The sequence below is a fragment of the Lepidochelys kempii genome, chromosome 9 (assembly GCF_965140285.1).
Source record: "Lepidochelys kempii isolate rLepKem1 chromosome 9, rLepKem1.hap1, whole genome shotgun sequence".
Lineage (NCBI taxonomy): Eukaryota > Metazoa > Chordata > Testudines > Cheloniidae > Lepidochelys > Lepidochelys kempii.
In genome coordinates this window covers 79,989,990-80,006,375 of record NC_136388.1, presented here as the reverse complement: position 1 = coordinate 80,006,375, position 16,386 = coordinate 79,989,990, and the positions used below count along the sequence as shown (strand labels likewise).

Here is a 16,386-nt window from a genome sequence, read left to right as displayed (position 1 = left end):
CATTACTTGGCTAAATATTCAGGGCTCCTGTCAAATTATGCTGTAGTCTGGATATGCAGCAGTGGTGTTCATCAGGCCAAATTGTCTTAAAACATTTAATTGGGTTAAGAGTCAACCCTGGCCAATAAGGCCACCATATACTATAGAATTTGTTGGCATTGTTATACTGTGTATGGGACATTTAGACTGTACAGCACTGCATATGCTCAGACTTGTGGCCTGTCTCGGTGTAGTGCCGCCTTTCGAACTGACAGGATCCTGCTGCTCTTTTCTTTTCTAGAGTTCTGGAGCAGCACAAACTCAACAAAGACCAATGGGAGGAGAGGATCCAAGTGTGGCATGAGGAACATCGGGGAATGCTCAGGTAACTGATCAAGGTTTGATCGCACTCTGTTAGATTGGTATAGTCACACTACATGGTAGTTCTCTACTTCTGTAGATAAGGTTTGTGTGTAAACAAAAGCTCATCCTAGGGCAAAAGCCTCTTAGCACTGTTCCAGCCATCTTGCTGAAGAATAACTACAATCTTATCTGTCTCAGCCAGTATTGGCTAGCAAATGTACAATATCCCTAGCAGAGTGAAACTCAACTTTTCTAAATGGCTGCATTATAAGAACACCCATACCGCATCAGACCAGTGGTCCATCTATCTCCATATAGTGTCTGACAGTGGCCAGTGCCAGCTGCTTCAGACAGAATGAATAGAACTGGGCAATTTCGAGTGATTCATCCACCTTGCAGTCCCAGCTTTTGGCAGTTGGGGGTTTAGGGACATTGTCAAAGGTGTACTTGGATTTTCAGAAAACTATATTGCTGTCTCACCCTTGTCTATGTGTGTGTTGACTCCCTCAAGGAATTCTAGTAGATGGAGGCATGACTTCAGTTTACAAAAGCTGTGACCCTTCTCCAACACTTTTCATGGATGTGTCTGATTCTGTTTGTTATAGATACAACCAATTTGCCTGGTACTGAAGTTAAGTTTACCTAGCCTGTAATTGCCAAGATAGTCTCTGGAGCCATTTTTAAAAGAGTTAAATTAGCTACCCTCTAGTGTTTTGGAACAGAGGCTGATTTAAGCAATAGGTTGTGTACCACAGTCAGTAGTTCTGCAATTGCTTAAGAGTTCCTTCAGAATTCTTGGGGGAATACCATTTGGTCATACTAACTTAGAATCATAGAATATCAGGGTTGGAGGGGACCTCAGGAGGTCATCTAGTCCAACCCCCTGCTCAAAGCAGGACCAATCCCCAACTAAATCATCCCAGCCAGGGCTTTGTCAAGGGAGGAGATTCCACCACCTCCCTAAGTTACGCATTCCAGTGTTTCACCACCCTCCTAGTGAAAGTTTTTCCTAATATCCAACCTAAACCTCCCCCACTGCAACTTGAGACCATTACTCCTTGTTCTGTCATCAGCTACCACTGAGAACCGTCTAGATCCATCCTCTTTGGAACCCCCTTTCAGGTAGTTGAAAGCAGCTATCAAATCCCCCCTCATTCTTCTCTTCCGCAGACTAAACAATCCCAGTTCCCTCAGCCTCTCCTCATAAGTCATGTGTTCCAGTCCCCTAATCATTTTTGTTGCCCTCCGCTGGATTCTTTCCAATTTTTCCACATCCTTCTTGTAGTGTGGGGCCCAAAACTGGACACAGTACTCCAGATGAGGCCTCACCAATGTCAAATAGAGGGGAACGATCACGTCCCTTGATCTGCTGGCAATGCCCCTACTTCTACATCCCAAAATGCCATTGGCCTTCTTGGCAACAAGGGCACACTGTTGACTCATATCCAGCTTCTTGTCCACTGTAACCCCTAGGTCCTTTTCTGCAGAACTGCTGCCTAGGCATTCAGTCCCTAGTCTGTACCGGTGCATGGGGTTCTTCTGTCTTAAGTGCAGCACTCTGCACTTGTCCTTGTTGAACCTCATCAGATTTCTTTTGGCCCAATCCTCTAATTTGTCTAGGTCCCTCTGTATCCTATCCCTACCCTCCAGCGTATCTACCTCTCCTCCCAGTTTAGTGTCCTCTGCAAACTTACTGAGGGTGCAATCCACACCATTCTCCAGGTCATTTATGAAGATATTGAACAAAACCGGCCCGAGGACCGACCCTTGGGGAACTCCACTTGATACCAGTTGCCAACTAAGATAGGGAGCCATTGATCACTACCCATTGAGCCTGACAAGTTAAACTTATCACTGTTTAACTTGTCAGTTTGTTCCAAAACTATTTCTATTGACACCTTAATCTGGGACAGTTGCTCAGATTTTTCTCTTAAAAAGAGTGGTTTGGGTGTGGGGATCTGCCAGAGATCCTCTACAGTGAAGAATTCAAAGAATTATTTAGCTTCTCCACAATGGCCTTGTCTTCAGTGCTCCTTTAACATGTCAGTTGTCCGGTGGCCCGACTGACTTTGGCAGGTTTCCTGCTTCTGATGTACTTAAACAAAAAAAAAGAAAAAAAAAATTTCCTGCTGTTTGTCTTCAAATTCTTTCTTGGCCTGCCTTTACCCTTGGTTGCCAGGGTTTATACTTCTCTATTTCTCAGTAGGATTTTGAGTTCCAAACTTTCTAAGGGATGTCTTCCCAACTACTACCTTTACTCTGTTTAGCCATGGTGGTGTGGTGGTTTTTGTCTTTTTATTTGCGGTATACATTTAGTTTGAGCCTGTATGGTGTGTGTTTTTTTTTTTTTTTTTTAATGGTTTCCATGCAGCTTGCAGGCTTTTCACCCTATTAATTTCCATTTAACAAAAGTGAGGAAGCTTGTATCCGACCCCTTTTTGAAGTTTAAAAAAAAAACCCACAACCACTATAGTAGCATTTAGTATTCCTTGTCCCCGCCAAGAATGTTCAACTTAATTACATTATGGTCACTATTAGTGAGTACTTCCGTTATAGTCACCTCTTGGGCCAGATCCAGTGGTCAATTTAGGACTAAATCAAGAATTGCCCCTCCTTTTGTGAGTTACAGCAGTGGTTCTCAACGAGGGGGCCATGAGAAGGTTTTCAGGTGGTCGGTCCAGCAGGGCCAGTGTTAGACTCGTTGGAGCCCAGGGCAGAAAGCTGAAGTCCCACCTCATGTGGCTGAAGCCCAAAGTCCTGAGCCCTGGCACCTGGGGCTGAAAATGAAACTTGAGCAACTTAGCTTTGTGGGGTCCCCTGTGGGATGCAGCCCCAGGCAACTGCCCTGTTTGCTACCCACTAATGCTGGCTCTGGCTTTTATATGCAAAAAATTAGTTGTGGCACAAGTGGACCGTGGGGTTCTTATAGCATTGGGGGGGAGGGGGGGGCTCAGAAAGAAGGAAAGAAAGAGGTCAAGAACCCCTAGGTTACAGCACCAGCTGCTCCAAAAAAGTTATTTAATGAGTGTAGAAATTGTATCTCTGCAACCCTTCCTGAGGTGACACATGCCTAGTCATGGGGATAGTTGAAATCACCCATTATTATTGTTTCCTGCCTTTTGTAGCATCTCTAATCTCCCTAAGCATTTCATCATCATGGTCAGGAGACTGGTGGTATAGACTGCTATCCTTATATTCAGGCATGGAATTTACCATAGACTGACTCTATAGAGACAGTTTATGTGAGAGAGAGTCAAAGTTAAAAGGTCTAAAATGACCCACAGTGTCATTCCCACACCAGCATGACCTACTTTCATTCCTGTATATTTTGTACCTTGGTATTACTGGGTCCCATTAATTATCCTCCTTCCACCAAATTTCCACAATGCCTATTCTATCAATATCCTCATGTAATGCCACTCACTCTAGTTCATCCATATTAGTATTTAGACTGCTAGAGTTTGTGTACATAAGCACAAGTATATTACCAATGTTCAATTGCTTGCCTTCATGTTATTTAAATGGGACCTTTTTTTTTTTTTAACATTTGTCTGGTCCTTACTAGCTTCTCTACGATCTCTTTACTAGGACATAGTTCCCGCTTTAATGGAGACATCCCACCTGAACCACGTGCTCCTCTTGGCTTTCGCCAAGCCCTTAGTTCAAAAAATCCTCTCTGCATTGTCATGCTCTGACGTGTTAGAGTAGTTGCCACTAACCAATCAAGAAGGCATAAATTCTCAATTTTTGGCTTATCTGGTTTCAAATAGGAATATCTGCTCTCCTTTGCATTCTTAGGGAAGATGCCATCTTGGAGTACCTGAAAATTGCACAGGATCTAGAAATGTATGGCGTGAACTACTTCAGCATTAAGAATAAGAAGGGCTCTGAACTCTGGCTAGGTGTTGATGCTCTCGGACTCAACATTTATGAGCAGAACGACAGGTAACAAAAGGACGTCTCTAAGTTCACTGCCCCCTCTCTAGTGACCCTTCATTCCACCATGCATATACAGCTAACACAAACTTCCTTCTCCAAAGCAAAGCAATACTTTTAAGAATCCAGTTTTTGGAACAGATAGCTGTTCCTCACTCAGCTACATAGGAAGGTGGTTCAGTTTGTTGGGATGATGCTATATGCAGTCTGTGCAAACTCCTCCAAGCCACGTCCTCATGTGGCTCTTGGCAATGACATCAACATAAACCTTGTGATCCAGTACTTTGGATCTCCTGCATAAGTAAAGTTGATACAAAAAAGCTGTTCACAATCATGGGGTGGATAGGACAAGAAACTGAAATTAGGCATCGATCAAATCCCATTAAACAAGGATTGCTTAAAGACTAAGCCTTCAAATCTTAAGGCAGGTCTATGCTGAAAACGCTGCAGCTGTGCCACTGTAACACTTAGGTGAAGACACCCCTACAGTGGGAGAGCTGATCCTGTCAGTGTAGTTAATCCATCTCCAAGAGGCAGTAGCTATGTCGGCAGGAGAAGCTCTCCTGCTGACACGACGCTGTCTATACCAGGGGTTAGGTTAGTATAACTACATTGCTCAGGTGTGGATTTCTCACAGATAAGTTTTTGTGTAGTGTAGACCTGGCCTCGCTTTCTCTAATGGGGGAGAGGGGTTGAAAAGCTGTCAACTCCTGCTCTTATATTTTTGTTTTTTAACATGCCTCTTCACTCTTGTTTCTGGCATTGGCTGGAATTGGGAAGTACTGAAATATTCTGAGAGCCAGTTTGGGTGAGATTTCCAGCCCAGAGTTAGACTAAGAATTTGAGACTGCTTGGGGTAACTTTTACTAAAAACTTCTCCTTTCTTCATTACTGCAGGTTAACACCAAAAATTGGATTCCCTTGGAGTGAGATCAGGAATATCTCATTCAATGACAAGAAGTTTGTTATCAAGCCCATTGACAAGAAAGCACCAGTAAGAAACAGTACTCAAACACTATAAATCTTTAGCATTTTATACATAGAGTTGAGCTCTTCATCTTTTACACATTTAAATAAAACCAGTCTAGTCAATTCCAGTACTTCTTGTTGGTATAAGACATCCACATATTGCCAAAGTGATACCTCCAGCATTGCAGAGCAAGCTTAATAGTAGTAAGTGGGTAGATGGGTTTGTAGGGGAAGGGGGTTGATACAATAGTCATTTTGTATAGTTGTCCACTTCTGATTTGGTGACAGGCTGCCTTACATTGAGATAATCTCTTGCTGAAGCGCAAGGACGAATTTTACTATTTCTGATAGCCCAAACAAATCCTGTTCACTCTGGAAAAATCCAAAGTAGAATGCATTTCTAATCTCTCCAATTCAGGAGAAAATGAAATCAAGCTCTATCTCCTTGGCTTCCCCAAGTACCTATTTATATCTTCTACTTTCCTTCCCTGGATGAAGTTACTGCTGCTTGGAAACAACCTTGCAGCTGTTGTACCTCATTCACACAATGAAGATCCATTTCTTCCCCTTTTTCTGGCATAAGAGGAAACGTGGTTCTTCACATGTCTGCCAGAACATTACAATTCCAGTTGAATAGAAATAATAAGGGTGTCATTCTTATGATATGATCCATAAAAACTTTTAGAATGTCTCAGAACATAGAAAAACTTCCTTAAAACCAGACACTGAGGCTTGATAGAGGAATGCTTTAACTGAGTTTAGAGTATTTCTGCACTGCATGCATAGCCACACAACGGAAAATCCAGTTCTGGTATGCACTAAGCAGAACATAAACCCTGAAAATTTTCTAAGGCCAGAGACTTGAACTGCACCATATATCACTGGGAATCCCAGGAAAACTGCTAACTGTAATCTCCAAAATGTGCTTGTGGGGATACTTACTCCTGTACAAGTTCTGTCAATCTTCATAATCTAAACTGACTGTTTTAGTACTGCTAATTCAAGGCACCTGACCCATGTCATCAGGCACTTATGGGTATAGGTGTTTGAAATCAGTTTTTATTACTGCTAATGGGCTCCCTCAGACACTTGACATTTTCTTTTCTATGCAAGACTATTATTGGATACAGAGGTATGTTTGGTGCATGCTTGGGGAGCAACGAGACTAATGCTGTCTCCCATCTGTCCCAAGGACTTTGTATTCTATGCTCCACGATTACGGATTAACAAGCGAATCCTGGCGCTGTGCATGGGGAACCATGAGCTCTATATGCGCAGACGTAAACCGGACACCATTGAGGTGCAGCAGATGAAGGCACAGGCTCGGGAAGAGAAGCATCAGAAACAGATGGAGAGGTGGGTACTGCAGGACTCTGAGTAACTAGTGTTTTTGAGTCCACTGTTAAACTGATCAAGCGGATTCCTTTTTGCTCCAGTAAACCTAAAGAGATGTTGTAGATGGCACGCCTTATAAATAAGATCCTGTGTAGGACTGCCTTGGGCAATTCAGAGCATTTCACGTCTAATCATATCAATATCATGATTCTGAATCTTAATGAGGATTATAAAGGCTATATTTCAAATTAGTCTGGATTGTCCAAATAGGTGATCTAAACAGAGCTGTAGGTTGACCTATGTAATCTCTACAAATGAGAACCTAACTGACACAGTTCACTAATGTTTTCAGTGGTGTTGTCAGGGTCAGTCCCAGGACCAGAAGAGCTCTTTGTAAGCGTGAAAGCTTTTGTCTCTCCAACAGAAGTTGGTCCAATGAAAGACATTCCTTCACCCATCTTGTGTCTCTAAAGTTCACTAAGTCAGTTGCTGTTTGCATGCTCCTGGGTCTTCTATAATAAAGTACTGTTGTCTTTTGAATTGTGATTTACAGTATAGCAGTTAAATCTAACTTTTTCCCCAAATCAGAGCTCTGCTGGAGAATGAGAAGAAAAAGAGGGAACTGGCAGAAAAGGAGAAAGAAAAGATTGAGCGTGAGAAGGAAGAGCTGATGGAACGACTCAGACAAATTGAGGAGCAAACCAAGAAAGCTCAACTAGGTATTACGAAATGTGCATTGGGAGAGACTGAAATAGTCTGGTTCTACAGGGCCTTCATTGAAAATAAATTCCACAATTACCCTCCCTACCAGCCATCTTACTTCCTTGAGCTACGTAATCACCTGGTGCTCTGGTGCTTTGTACAGACCAATGGTTCCAACTAATAGTAACCCGATGGCATTTGAAGCTAACTTTACACCTTTTTTAATTTGGGGTAGGACAATGCAAAACCAGGCTGTCTATGCAGTATATTCCTGATTATCCTGTTCACCAGTATTTACTCCCACTTGTTTACCCACCTTCCTGTGTTGGTGGTGAAGGGAAAGTGTGTGTCTGTCATGGGGAAGGAAGCTTGCTTTCCTGCACTTATTCTGTGCTCAGAGGATCAGAAAGAGACCATCTTTGCCTCATACTTTCTGTCCTCGCTTCAGAATTAGAAGAACAGACCCGCAGGGCATTGGAGCTAGAGCAGGAAAGGAAACGAGCTCAGGAAGAAGCAGAGAAGCTGGCTAAGGAACGCAAAGAGGCAGAGGAGGCAAAGGAAGCCCTGCTGAAAGCATCCCATGATCAGAAAAAGACCCAGGAGCAGCTGGTAAGCCGCTTTCCTGAAAGCTTAGCAGTGGGGGAATGGTTTTACTGGAGTTCTAGACTGCTGGCCTCAAAACTGGGTGAGTTATGTAGCCTAGTTGTAGCTGTAGCAGGGGCATAAGCTACTATCTAAAGAAACTTAATTACCTTTTTCAGAAAAATGCTGGTGTTTTTTACTGTGGTCTCTATTTGAGCTGCTTTTTGTATGTAGTGACTAATGGAGACTAGCTTCTAGTAAAGTCCATATATGCGCTAACTAGTCAAGCTCAGTACTGAGAGAGCAGCTCATGGCCTTGTTCTAGAACTCTTGGAATTAAGGGAAGAAAAAGAGGGAAAGACCGAGCCAAGACCCACAGCTACAAGGTGGGCATAAGGCAACTAACAATGTTGGTCCTAGTCCTCTTATCAGTGTGGAAATGGAACTTCCAGGTTCCTGGGGCTTTAGGGTCCTAATATCAGAAGGGAATTGGTTTTCTCTCCTACTAAAAATAACCTATTACTTCCACAGGCAGCTGAGATGTCAGAACTCACATCCAAAATCTCACAGCTGGAAATAGCCAGGCAGAAGAAGGAGAGTGAAGCCATGGAGTGGCAACAGAAGGTATCAGTGGAGCCTAAATACAAAAGTGTAGCTTTGGGCTTGGCACAGTATTCCTCTTCTTACTGTGGGCTGGTCTGACCCTCTGACCATGTCAGTGTGATTAATCATATGACCCAAACCACGAGTCCTTTTAGGATGCAGAGAGCTCTTTAAAATAAGACTCTGGCTTCCCTCCTTTCTGCTGAAGTGTGTTCAATGTGTGGTAAAGCTAAGTTGCCTCCAGTTACCAATTTACCAATTACAGTATTTCCTGGTTCACCTTGCTAGAACCAGCTTTTTGTTCAAAAAGTGGTGAGAGCAACGTATGCAGGTAAAATCTAGTAGTTGCATGCAGCTACAAATTCATTCAGTGTTCCAAAAGTGAATTTATTCAAAAGAATAAGCAGAAAATGTCCACCTTGCAACTTAAATGGACAGACATGGGAATTATCCTGTGGGCAGACTTCCAAAAGATGGGCACATTTACACCCTTATTCATGCCTAATGTGTGTGCAGACTATGTAGTTGCACATGCCTAGGGCTGGTTTAAGGTAGGAGTATACATAGTGCAGGATTTACAGGTGCAGGTTGGGTATCAACACCTAAAATGCATACAAATGTGTGCACAGCTGCACACACCTAACTCTGCAGTACTTGTACACACACGGCTGCCCAGATTATCTAAGTTGCCTTTAGTTACTGCAAATAGGATATAACTCACCTATCGAAACTCCTTGGGGTTGATGGCCATATTCTAGCTCCACTAGTGTATGGTGGTGCCTGGACACCCTATGAATTCTCACTTGAAAGCACTTCACCCAAAGGGGTTATGGACATTCTGAAAGAGACATTTGAACCCAGATGTTCCCTCTTCTGGGTCCCTTGGACTATAAGGGAAGCCTTTGAAATGGGTCTCTTTCCCGCTAACCCACTGAGGGATGTTGCCCTCCTGCAGGCTCAGACTGTGCAGGAAGACCTAGAGAAGACCAAAGAGGAACTGAAGACGGCCATGAGCACCCCTCATGTCACCGAACCCATGCAGTCTGAGAACGAGCATGATGATGAACAGGATGAGAACGCTGCAGAGGCCAGTGCTGAACTGAAGGCAGATGCCACCATCAAGGACCGCAGTGAGGAGGATCGCACCACTGAGGCAGAGAAGAACGAACGGGTTCAGAAACACTTGAAGGTAATGCCGGGGTGGGGTGAGGGATATCTGCTTCTGTTCCCTTCCTCCCTGCCATGCTCGGGCAGCTGTAGTGGGGGCTAGATATATCTATTGAAGAGTAGGGTGCCACAATCTCATCAGGTCAATACATAGCAAAATGTAGAGACAGTGGGGGAGAAATTTGCCCCTCCCCCACCCATTCCCATCCAATAACCATTCAGACCTCTTACCAGTGAAGAGTATTCAAGTATTACCAAGAAAAGCATCTATCCAATGTACTCTGCCCACGTGAATCCTGCTGTCCATCTGACAGCTGTTCAGCAGTGTCCAGAACAGGATGAAGGACTTGGTCCAGTTCCTGTCAAGCAGATGTCCATGTCAGTCTGCTGCCCTGTTGGCTGACTCAGCTGGTTTGCACTGCTCAACCCTAGTAGTGGTCTCAAAGGCAGGTTTGAAGCTCCTTTGTTGAGAGCAGCACAGGGAAAGGTTGCCCTGCTGTTTGTGCTGTACCTACACTCTGCACTGAACTTCAGTCTGCTGCGTGGTGACCGTTCACAGGCACTAAATTAACAAGTGGTGGTGTGTGTCCAGCTGTGAATCACTTACTGGCTGTCTAGGCTCCTTCACCTGCAGACCAGGGCAGAAATGTTACTGCACTGTGCTGTGGTGATGCTAGAAAGGTGGCTGGAATCTGCAGTGCCTTGCTAATGGCAAGCGGCTTGCCATTTTGTTCACTATTTAAATAAATATCTTGCTATTTGTCTTCTCCAACCCCTACCCCCCATGGGAAAAATCCCTTGTGAGAGAGCCCCAGGGGCCACATTTTTTTGGAGCCTGTGTTGTCACCTTTTCCTGTGTAATGTTATGCCTAACTTTAGTCCAGCCTTCCTCCTACACTAGGTAAAATCTAGACTTGGGAGCAAAGGGTGTGATGTTATCACACTTCCTACACTGTAAATATTGGGCATGAGAAAATACTAGATTAGGTAGGCACAGGGTTTTCCATCTCAAAGGATAGCGATCTTTTGGGACTAAGGCCCACTTTACCTCTTCCTGATCCTACAGCTCAAGGCTGTGGCATGTGCTGGCTTGTAACCCTACTTCTGTCTTTCTCCCATCTACAGGCTCTTACCTCAGAGCTGGCAAATGCCCGGGATGAAACTAAGAAGACAGCCAATGACATGATCCACGCTGAGAACATGCGGCAGGGCCGTGACAAGTACAAGACCCTCCGCCAGATCCGGCAGGGCAATACTAAGCAGCGCATTGATGAGTTCGAGTCCATGTAAACTCTCCTGCACCTGCAGTCCCTGTACTCTCCCCTCTTTCTCGTCCTCTCCCATCATTCACGTGTAATCGTGCTGCGCTGGAACCACTACAGAAGAGTGACCATGGTCTTTATTTATCGAGTTTCGTGCAGTCTCTGCAGTTCAGCCACAGAGGAACAAACAAAATATCCATGTTGTCTTGAGGGGGGGAGAACAGGACTCCAAATCTGAAATTATTTTTGCTTAGCTGGGTAAAGTCTCAATTGCACATGGCTTTGTACTGTTCACTGAAATAATTGCATTGCTCCCTGGGTCCACTGGGAGGAGATGCAACCAGATACTTCCACTGAGTTACATATGGTAAAAGTCAGCAGTCTGACACACATGCCTTACAACAGTACTTCAGTATTAGAATTGAGTAGCTAGGGGCTAGATTGCTGCTTTAATGCAAGGGTTTGATTTTAATTGAGTTGCGGGGTGGGGTATAGGGGAAGAGGGTTTGAGTGAAGAAGGGTTGGAAGTAAAGTATAAATGTTATTTGTAAAAGACCAAAGCTTTTTCTGCTCCCTGAATTTGAGCAAGCCAAACAGATCATCTGAACTGTCAGTGTTAAAACTTCTTGTGGATCCATCAGACTTCTTTTTAGTTATGAAGCTTTCAGTTTCCTATTCCTGAGTCCTTTGGAGTGATCTGGGCATTTCCATTAAAGCAACTTGTTTTGGAGCAGTAAATTCCCTAGTCAGTGAGGAGAGGGGTTCCTCCTCCACAATAATTCTTGTTCATTGCCATTTTTTGTGCCAATGGCAAGCAGTAGCAAAGACTGTTGGAGGGGCTTTCACTTCCACTAGTGACCCCAACTAGAATTCTAAATGAATAGGCTAATATGCAAGAGTGGGAGGAGAAATGTAAAAATTAAGTAGCTCTAACCAAATGAAAATGTAGCCACCAAAAATCATGACTCTGTCTGATTATGATACATTTATTCCTCTCCTGCAGGTAACTTCCAGAAAAGGCCTTTTTATCCTAAATCATTGGTGCCTTATGACTTGTGCACAGATATATACTGTAGTTTAGGGTTTTAATAAGGTGTCTTCATAGTTAATTAGTTTAAACTAGGAAAATAATCAGTGACCTAAGGCTTTTCATTTCACATCTGGTTCATCTGTTACAGGTCAGCATCTTCTTCCCTCCATCCCTCCCTGCCATCTCTTGTGGTGGAGTTACACCTTGCTAGCTGTCTGTCCTAAATGGAATCCTCTTCTTCTACTGCAATCTTAATTATCAAATGATAGCAGCACACTTCATTCCTAACTCAAACCTCTGTCCTCCCCTTGAAATGATGATATTGTGTCTTTTGTGGCCCTGAGAACAGACGTTTCTGTCCCTAGTGATGAGGTGACGTGGTCCTGAGCTAGCTGTTACTGTTTTACTGTTACTTGTACTTTCCAACAAGTCCTGTCATCCAAACGGACTTGTTATGCATTCCTGTCCATGTTAGAGAGGATTCTGTGTACCACTTGGCAGGAAATGACCATGTATGGTCAGGGTTGACTTGGACATGGCCTTGATTCTTTGTAGAAGAAAATGAGGGAAAATTCTCCAGTTTTAGAAAAGCCCTTTTAAAATTTGCATCCACCTAAATGGACTCCTCCTCTCCCCTGCTCTTCCCATCATCGCTTAGCCTGTTGCTAGTTAAATTTGCAGCCTTCAGCCTGGCTGGTAATGTATTCTTGCTTAGCATGTTCCAAAATCTATGCAACTTCAGCCCTGTGGGAGCTTCCCACCCCCTTCTCATCCATATAGTGCCACTGTTATTTGTGGTATAAAGAAAATACCTGAAAACTTACACTAGAACTCCTCAAAACTCGAACTCCTTCTACTAAGGCGAAGTAGAAGCGGCACAGTGGAATGTTAGTGGTGTGGAGAGAAGAGTGCCAAAAAAGTCAGTGTTAATACAGGCCTGCAATATTTCCTCCAGGAATCCCTTGTGCTGCTTGAAACCACCTCATCGGAAAGTGATTTTAGACACAATATCAGTTTGTTTGCACGGAGGTCCGTGCAAACCGTGACCAAATGGACCTCTGTTGGTGGCATAACCTAACTTAGATCCTTCCAAATGTCCAGTACATGCATTTTTGAAGCACTTTTTTTGTCCCCAGACACGATGTGCCTTTAGGAGGGGAGGGAGAGGGGAAACTTTCCATCAACCAAAAAAACTCACAAAACACCCCAGTGCTTTGAAAGTTACAAATAAGATTGTAGTTAAACTTGTCAGAACTTATTTGCATATTTCTTTACTGAAGAGTTATTGGCATTGATTCTATTTGAGTCATTACTGGGAGAACAAACAACAATTAAACTTCACTTCTGGTGCTTTAAACCTGGTTCTCAGCGGTTCTGCTCTGTGACAACTACTGGCTTTTTTAAAAAGCCTTTTATTGCATCTTTAACAGTTTCCTTAATGAGAGAATGCACAGTGCCTGGAGTATGTTTGTTCAAATAATAAACCATTAAACCTTTCTGTTGTGATTGGTCACGGAACACTGCTGAACTCCTGTTATGTTGACGTGACTTCTGTTTTTTGTCACGTTCTAATTTCAAATGGTCCAATATAGGAATAGAACAGTTCATACCAGTGAGTCCACCTAACTCCTCATGTAGTTGTTTCAGCTGTGCCCTTTCCTACCAGTATTATATATTCCAGTGGTATCTAATGATATTTGATTTCAGTCTTTCTAGCTATGCACAATTAGAAAATATTAATCGTGGGAGGAGGAGATGTTTATAGTCCCCTCGTCCTTTGAAAATGTATACTGTATTGTAAAGAGATGATATTTTGCAAGGAAATTAATGTAAGAAGCTTTCAGTATTATGGTGAGATTTCTAGACACATTTTTTTATTTGTTACAATACATTGAGTTTTTTTTCTTGTCCCCCTCCCCCAGTTTGTTTACTACTTGGATATATAGTATCCTCTTCAGGGGGTTATCCTATGAAGTGTTTGCCTGCCTTTGTTTTTTGTTGCTGTAAATTATGTCTACACATTTTTGACCAAACTTTTTTTTATTTTTGGTTATATTAAAACAGCAGTCCTTTGGGGCTTGTGAGGTAACTCATTGGCCCATGTGACTAACCACAAAAAGAACCTTGGTATCAAAACACTTTCATTTGGAGGAATTTGTTAAAGTCCATGTCCTGTTCTTCCTTCAGTGCCAATAAAGTTTAGAGAAATTAAATCCTTGGTGTATCTGGATTGCTGCGGTTTCTGTTTCACCCCCATTCCTCCCCCCTTCCATGTTCTACCACTGCACCTCCATGCTCACCTGCAACAGTCTGTTACCATGGAACTCCAACCCCTCAGCATTAACAAATTCTGTAGTTCCTTCTTGATGCACACAAGTAGAGGCTAGGATGGAACCCACCAAAACTCTTGACTTAAGCTAGGGTTGGAGGCCAGGTCTCCAGAAGTGGAAGTCAAAACCAAGTCACAGGTTTGTACTGTCCTTAACACCTGCAACTGAGAATGACCAAGGAAACTTTTTTTTTTCCAATCTAAAACTGCTTCCGGTTCAGGGAAGAACCTAAAATGGTTGGATTTTGAGTTACATTTTTCACTAAACCTTGTTTCTGGTGTGCAGACAGCTGCTGCTTTGCATCAGTAAGCCACAAGAGGGCAGCATATATTAGTCTGCTTTTGGTTTTGTAGCTTAAATTTGCTATGAGCTGATGTTCCTATGTAGTGGGACTTGAACTTTAGATATTGTTTTTCCAAGCTACAGTTGCTTTTCCTCGCTCTCCTCCCAAATTTCAAAGTGTGTTTTTGGCTTTTTTTTAAAATGGAGAGAGGATGAGAATGTTGAAGGAAGAGGGGGGGTGTTACATTTGCTCTCTCTATCCTAGGTGAATGTGGGCACTTTAATCTCCCCATCTGCAAAATGAGGAGGGTAAAAATCCTTATTTTTGATGGTGCTTTGAGATCTACTGGTGAAAAATCATTATAGAAGAATTTACTGTTGCCTGTCTGTTGTACTTCATAAGGAACACTGGTGGTGATTTGGGGGGGGGGGGGGGTCAGTGACACTTTCTATCCCTTCTGGTGGGTTGCAAGCCTGTCTCTAAAACAGCCCTCTTCCCCTAAGGCATAATTGGGTCATAAAGGATCATGGTAGGTGGGGCTGCCAAGTAAGGATGGAATTCGTAGCCTACAGTTTGCTCAGTGTACTGGTTTTCTAGGAGTGCTCCCAATTTATGACTAGATTATTGGAGTCAGTGAAGAAAACTGGTCTGAGACTACATTGGTGTCTTGTGTCTTCACTTTCTTGTTTTAAATCGCTATAAATATGCCTTGTCCACAGTGGTAGACTTAGATGCCTCTTGTCCAACCAAACATACCACTATATGGTTGCAGGAACAACACACTATTGACTTTTTCCTCCTAAACAAGTACCAAATCATTATCAAACATCTGGATTAAGGCTGTCTGAACCACAAGGGTGTAAGAGGCAACCTTGTATTAAACAGTGTCAAGTGTAGCTGATTAGACACAAGCATCAGCACAAGTGTGGGATTCAAGAATGGGGGTGTGGATGTATTTTGACATCCGATACTCCACTTAGTTGTGTAAGTGCAGTGACTTAAGTGGAGTTACGCACACTGGTGTGAGTTATGAATCACTTACCTTCACTGGAGACGTGTTGCTAAGCCTATGGAAGAAGTGAACACTTTCACTGGCCTGGAATGGGAGACTAACCCTGACAATCGTTACTTGACTTCAAGCAATATGTAGTTCCGTTCCCTTTTAACCTTTTTACCAATGGCCCTATCCTTCCACCTTCTGAAAACTCTGCCCATTGGGGAAGTAATACACCTGCAAGCAGGTGTGGAAGAATTGAAGCACTAGAGAGTTAAGGCTGCAAAATAGCTTTAATTACAGCACCCTGTTTCATATGCTCCTAATAATCCAAGGACAAGGGCTTACTTCTTCCATGCTTGGTCTCTGAAAGTGTCAGGGGCTCAACACCTCCCGCCCCCCATCCATTTCTGAGTTACAGAAGGGCTGGGATCCTTTCTGTGTAATTTAAATTATAACTTGTGCTTCTAAAAGTTACAGCAAATACTTTAAACATTCCATGTGCACGTGTTTTGATGTGTGCAGTTTTATTGGACAGCATTTGGTACTTAAGGACTGTACAGTGGCTAAGTTTTCGTATTAACTAATTAACTCTGTAATATCAGCTTTTCTCTGCTGAGCTCTAACCTCCTGGCTGGTCTGTGCTCACATGCATGCTCTCTTCCTGTCCCTCTACCCACATGTGCTGAGAGACCACTGAAGTCTTAGTTCCCCCCTTCTCCTTTTGCTGCAGCTCTCTGCTTACCCTTCCTGGGATTTGTCCCTTTGTTATAACCCCCTGTCTGTTGGGATGTGAGAAGAAACAAAACATCTGAAAGATGTTTTTTATCTGGTCCAATGTAAAGAAACTC

General features: G+C 43.2%; 1 protein-coding gene across 1 annotated transcript in view; it reads left to right on the top strand.

Annotated features, from left to right (window-relative positions):
• MSN (moesin) overlaps positions 1 to 10,977 on the top strand; it is a 71,784-nt gene extending 60,807 nt beyond the window's left edge. Inside the window, exons 5-13 of the mRNA XM_073361010.2 lie at positions 281 to 364; positions 4,141 to 4,287; positions 5,176 to 5,272; positions 6,440 to 6,603; positions 7,171 to 7,301; positions 7,733 to 7,893; positions 8,398 to 8,490; positions 9,425 to 9,658; positions 10,762 to 10,977. Of these exons, the coding sequence (XP_073217111.1) occupies positions 281 to 364; positions 4,141 to 4,287; positions 5,176 to 5,272; positions 6,440 to 6,603; positions 7,171 to 7,301; positions 7,733 to 7,893; positions 8,398 to 8,490; positions 9,425 to 9,658; positions 10,762 to 10,926 (1,276 nt within the window). The 3' untranslated portion in view covers positions 10,927 to 10,977. The remainder of the gene's footprint in view (positions 1 to 280; positions 365 to 4,140; positions 4,288 to 5,175; positions 5,273 to 6,439; positions 6,604 to 7,170; positions 7,302 to 7,732; positions 7,894 to 8,397; positions 8,491 to 9,424; positions 9,659 to 10,761) is intronic.
• Positions 10,978 to 16,386: the final 5,409 nt, after the last annotated feature.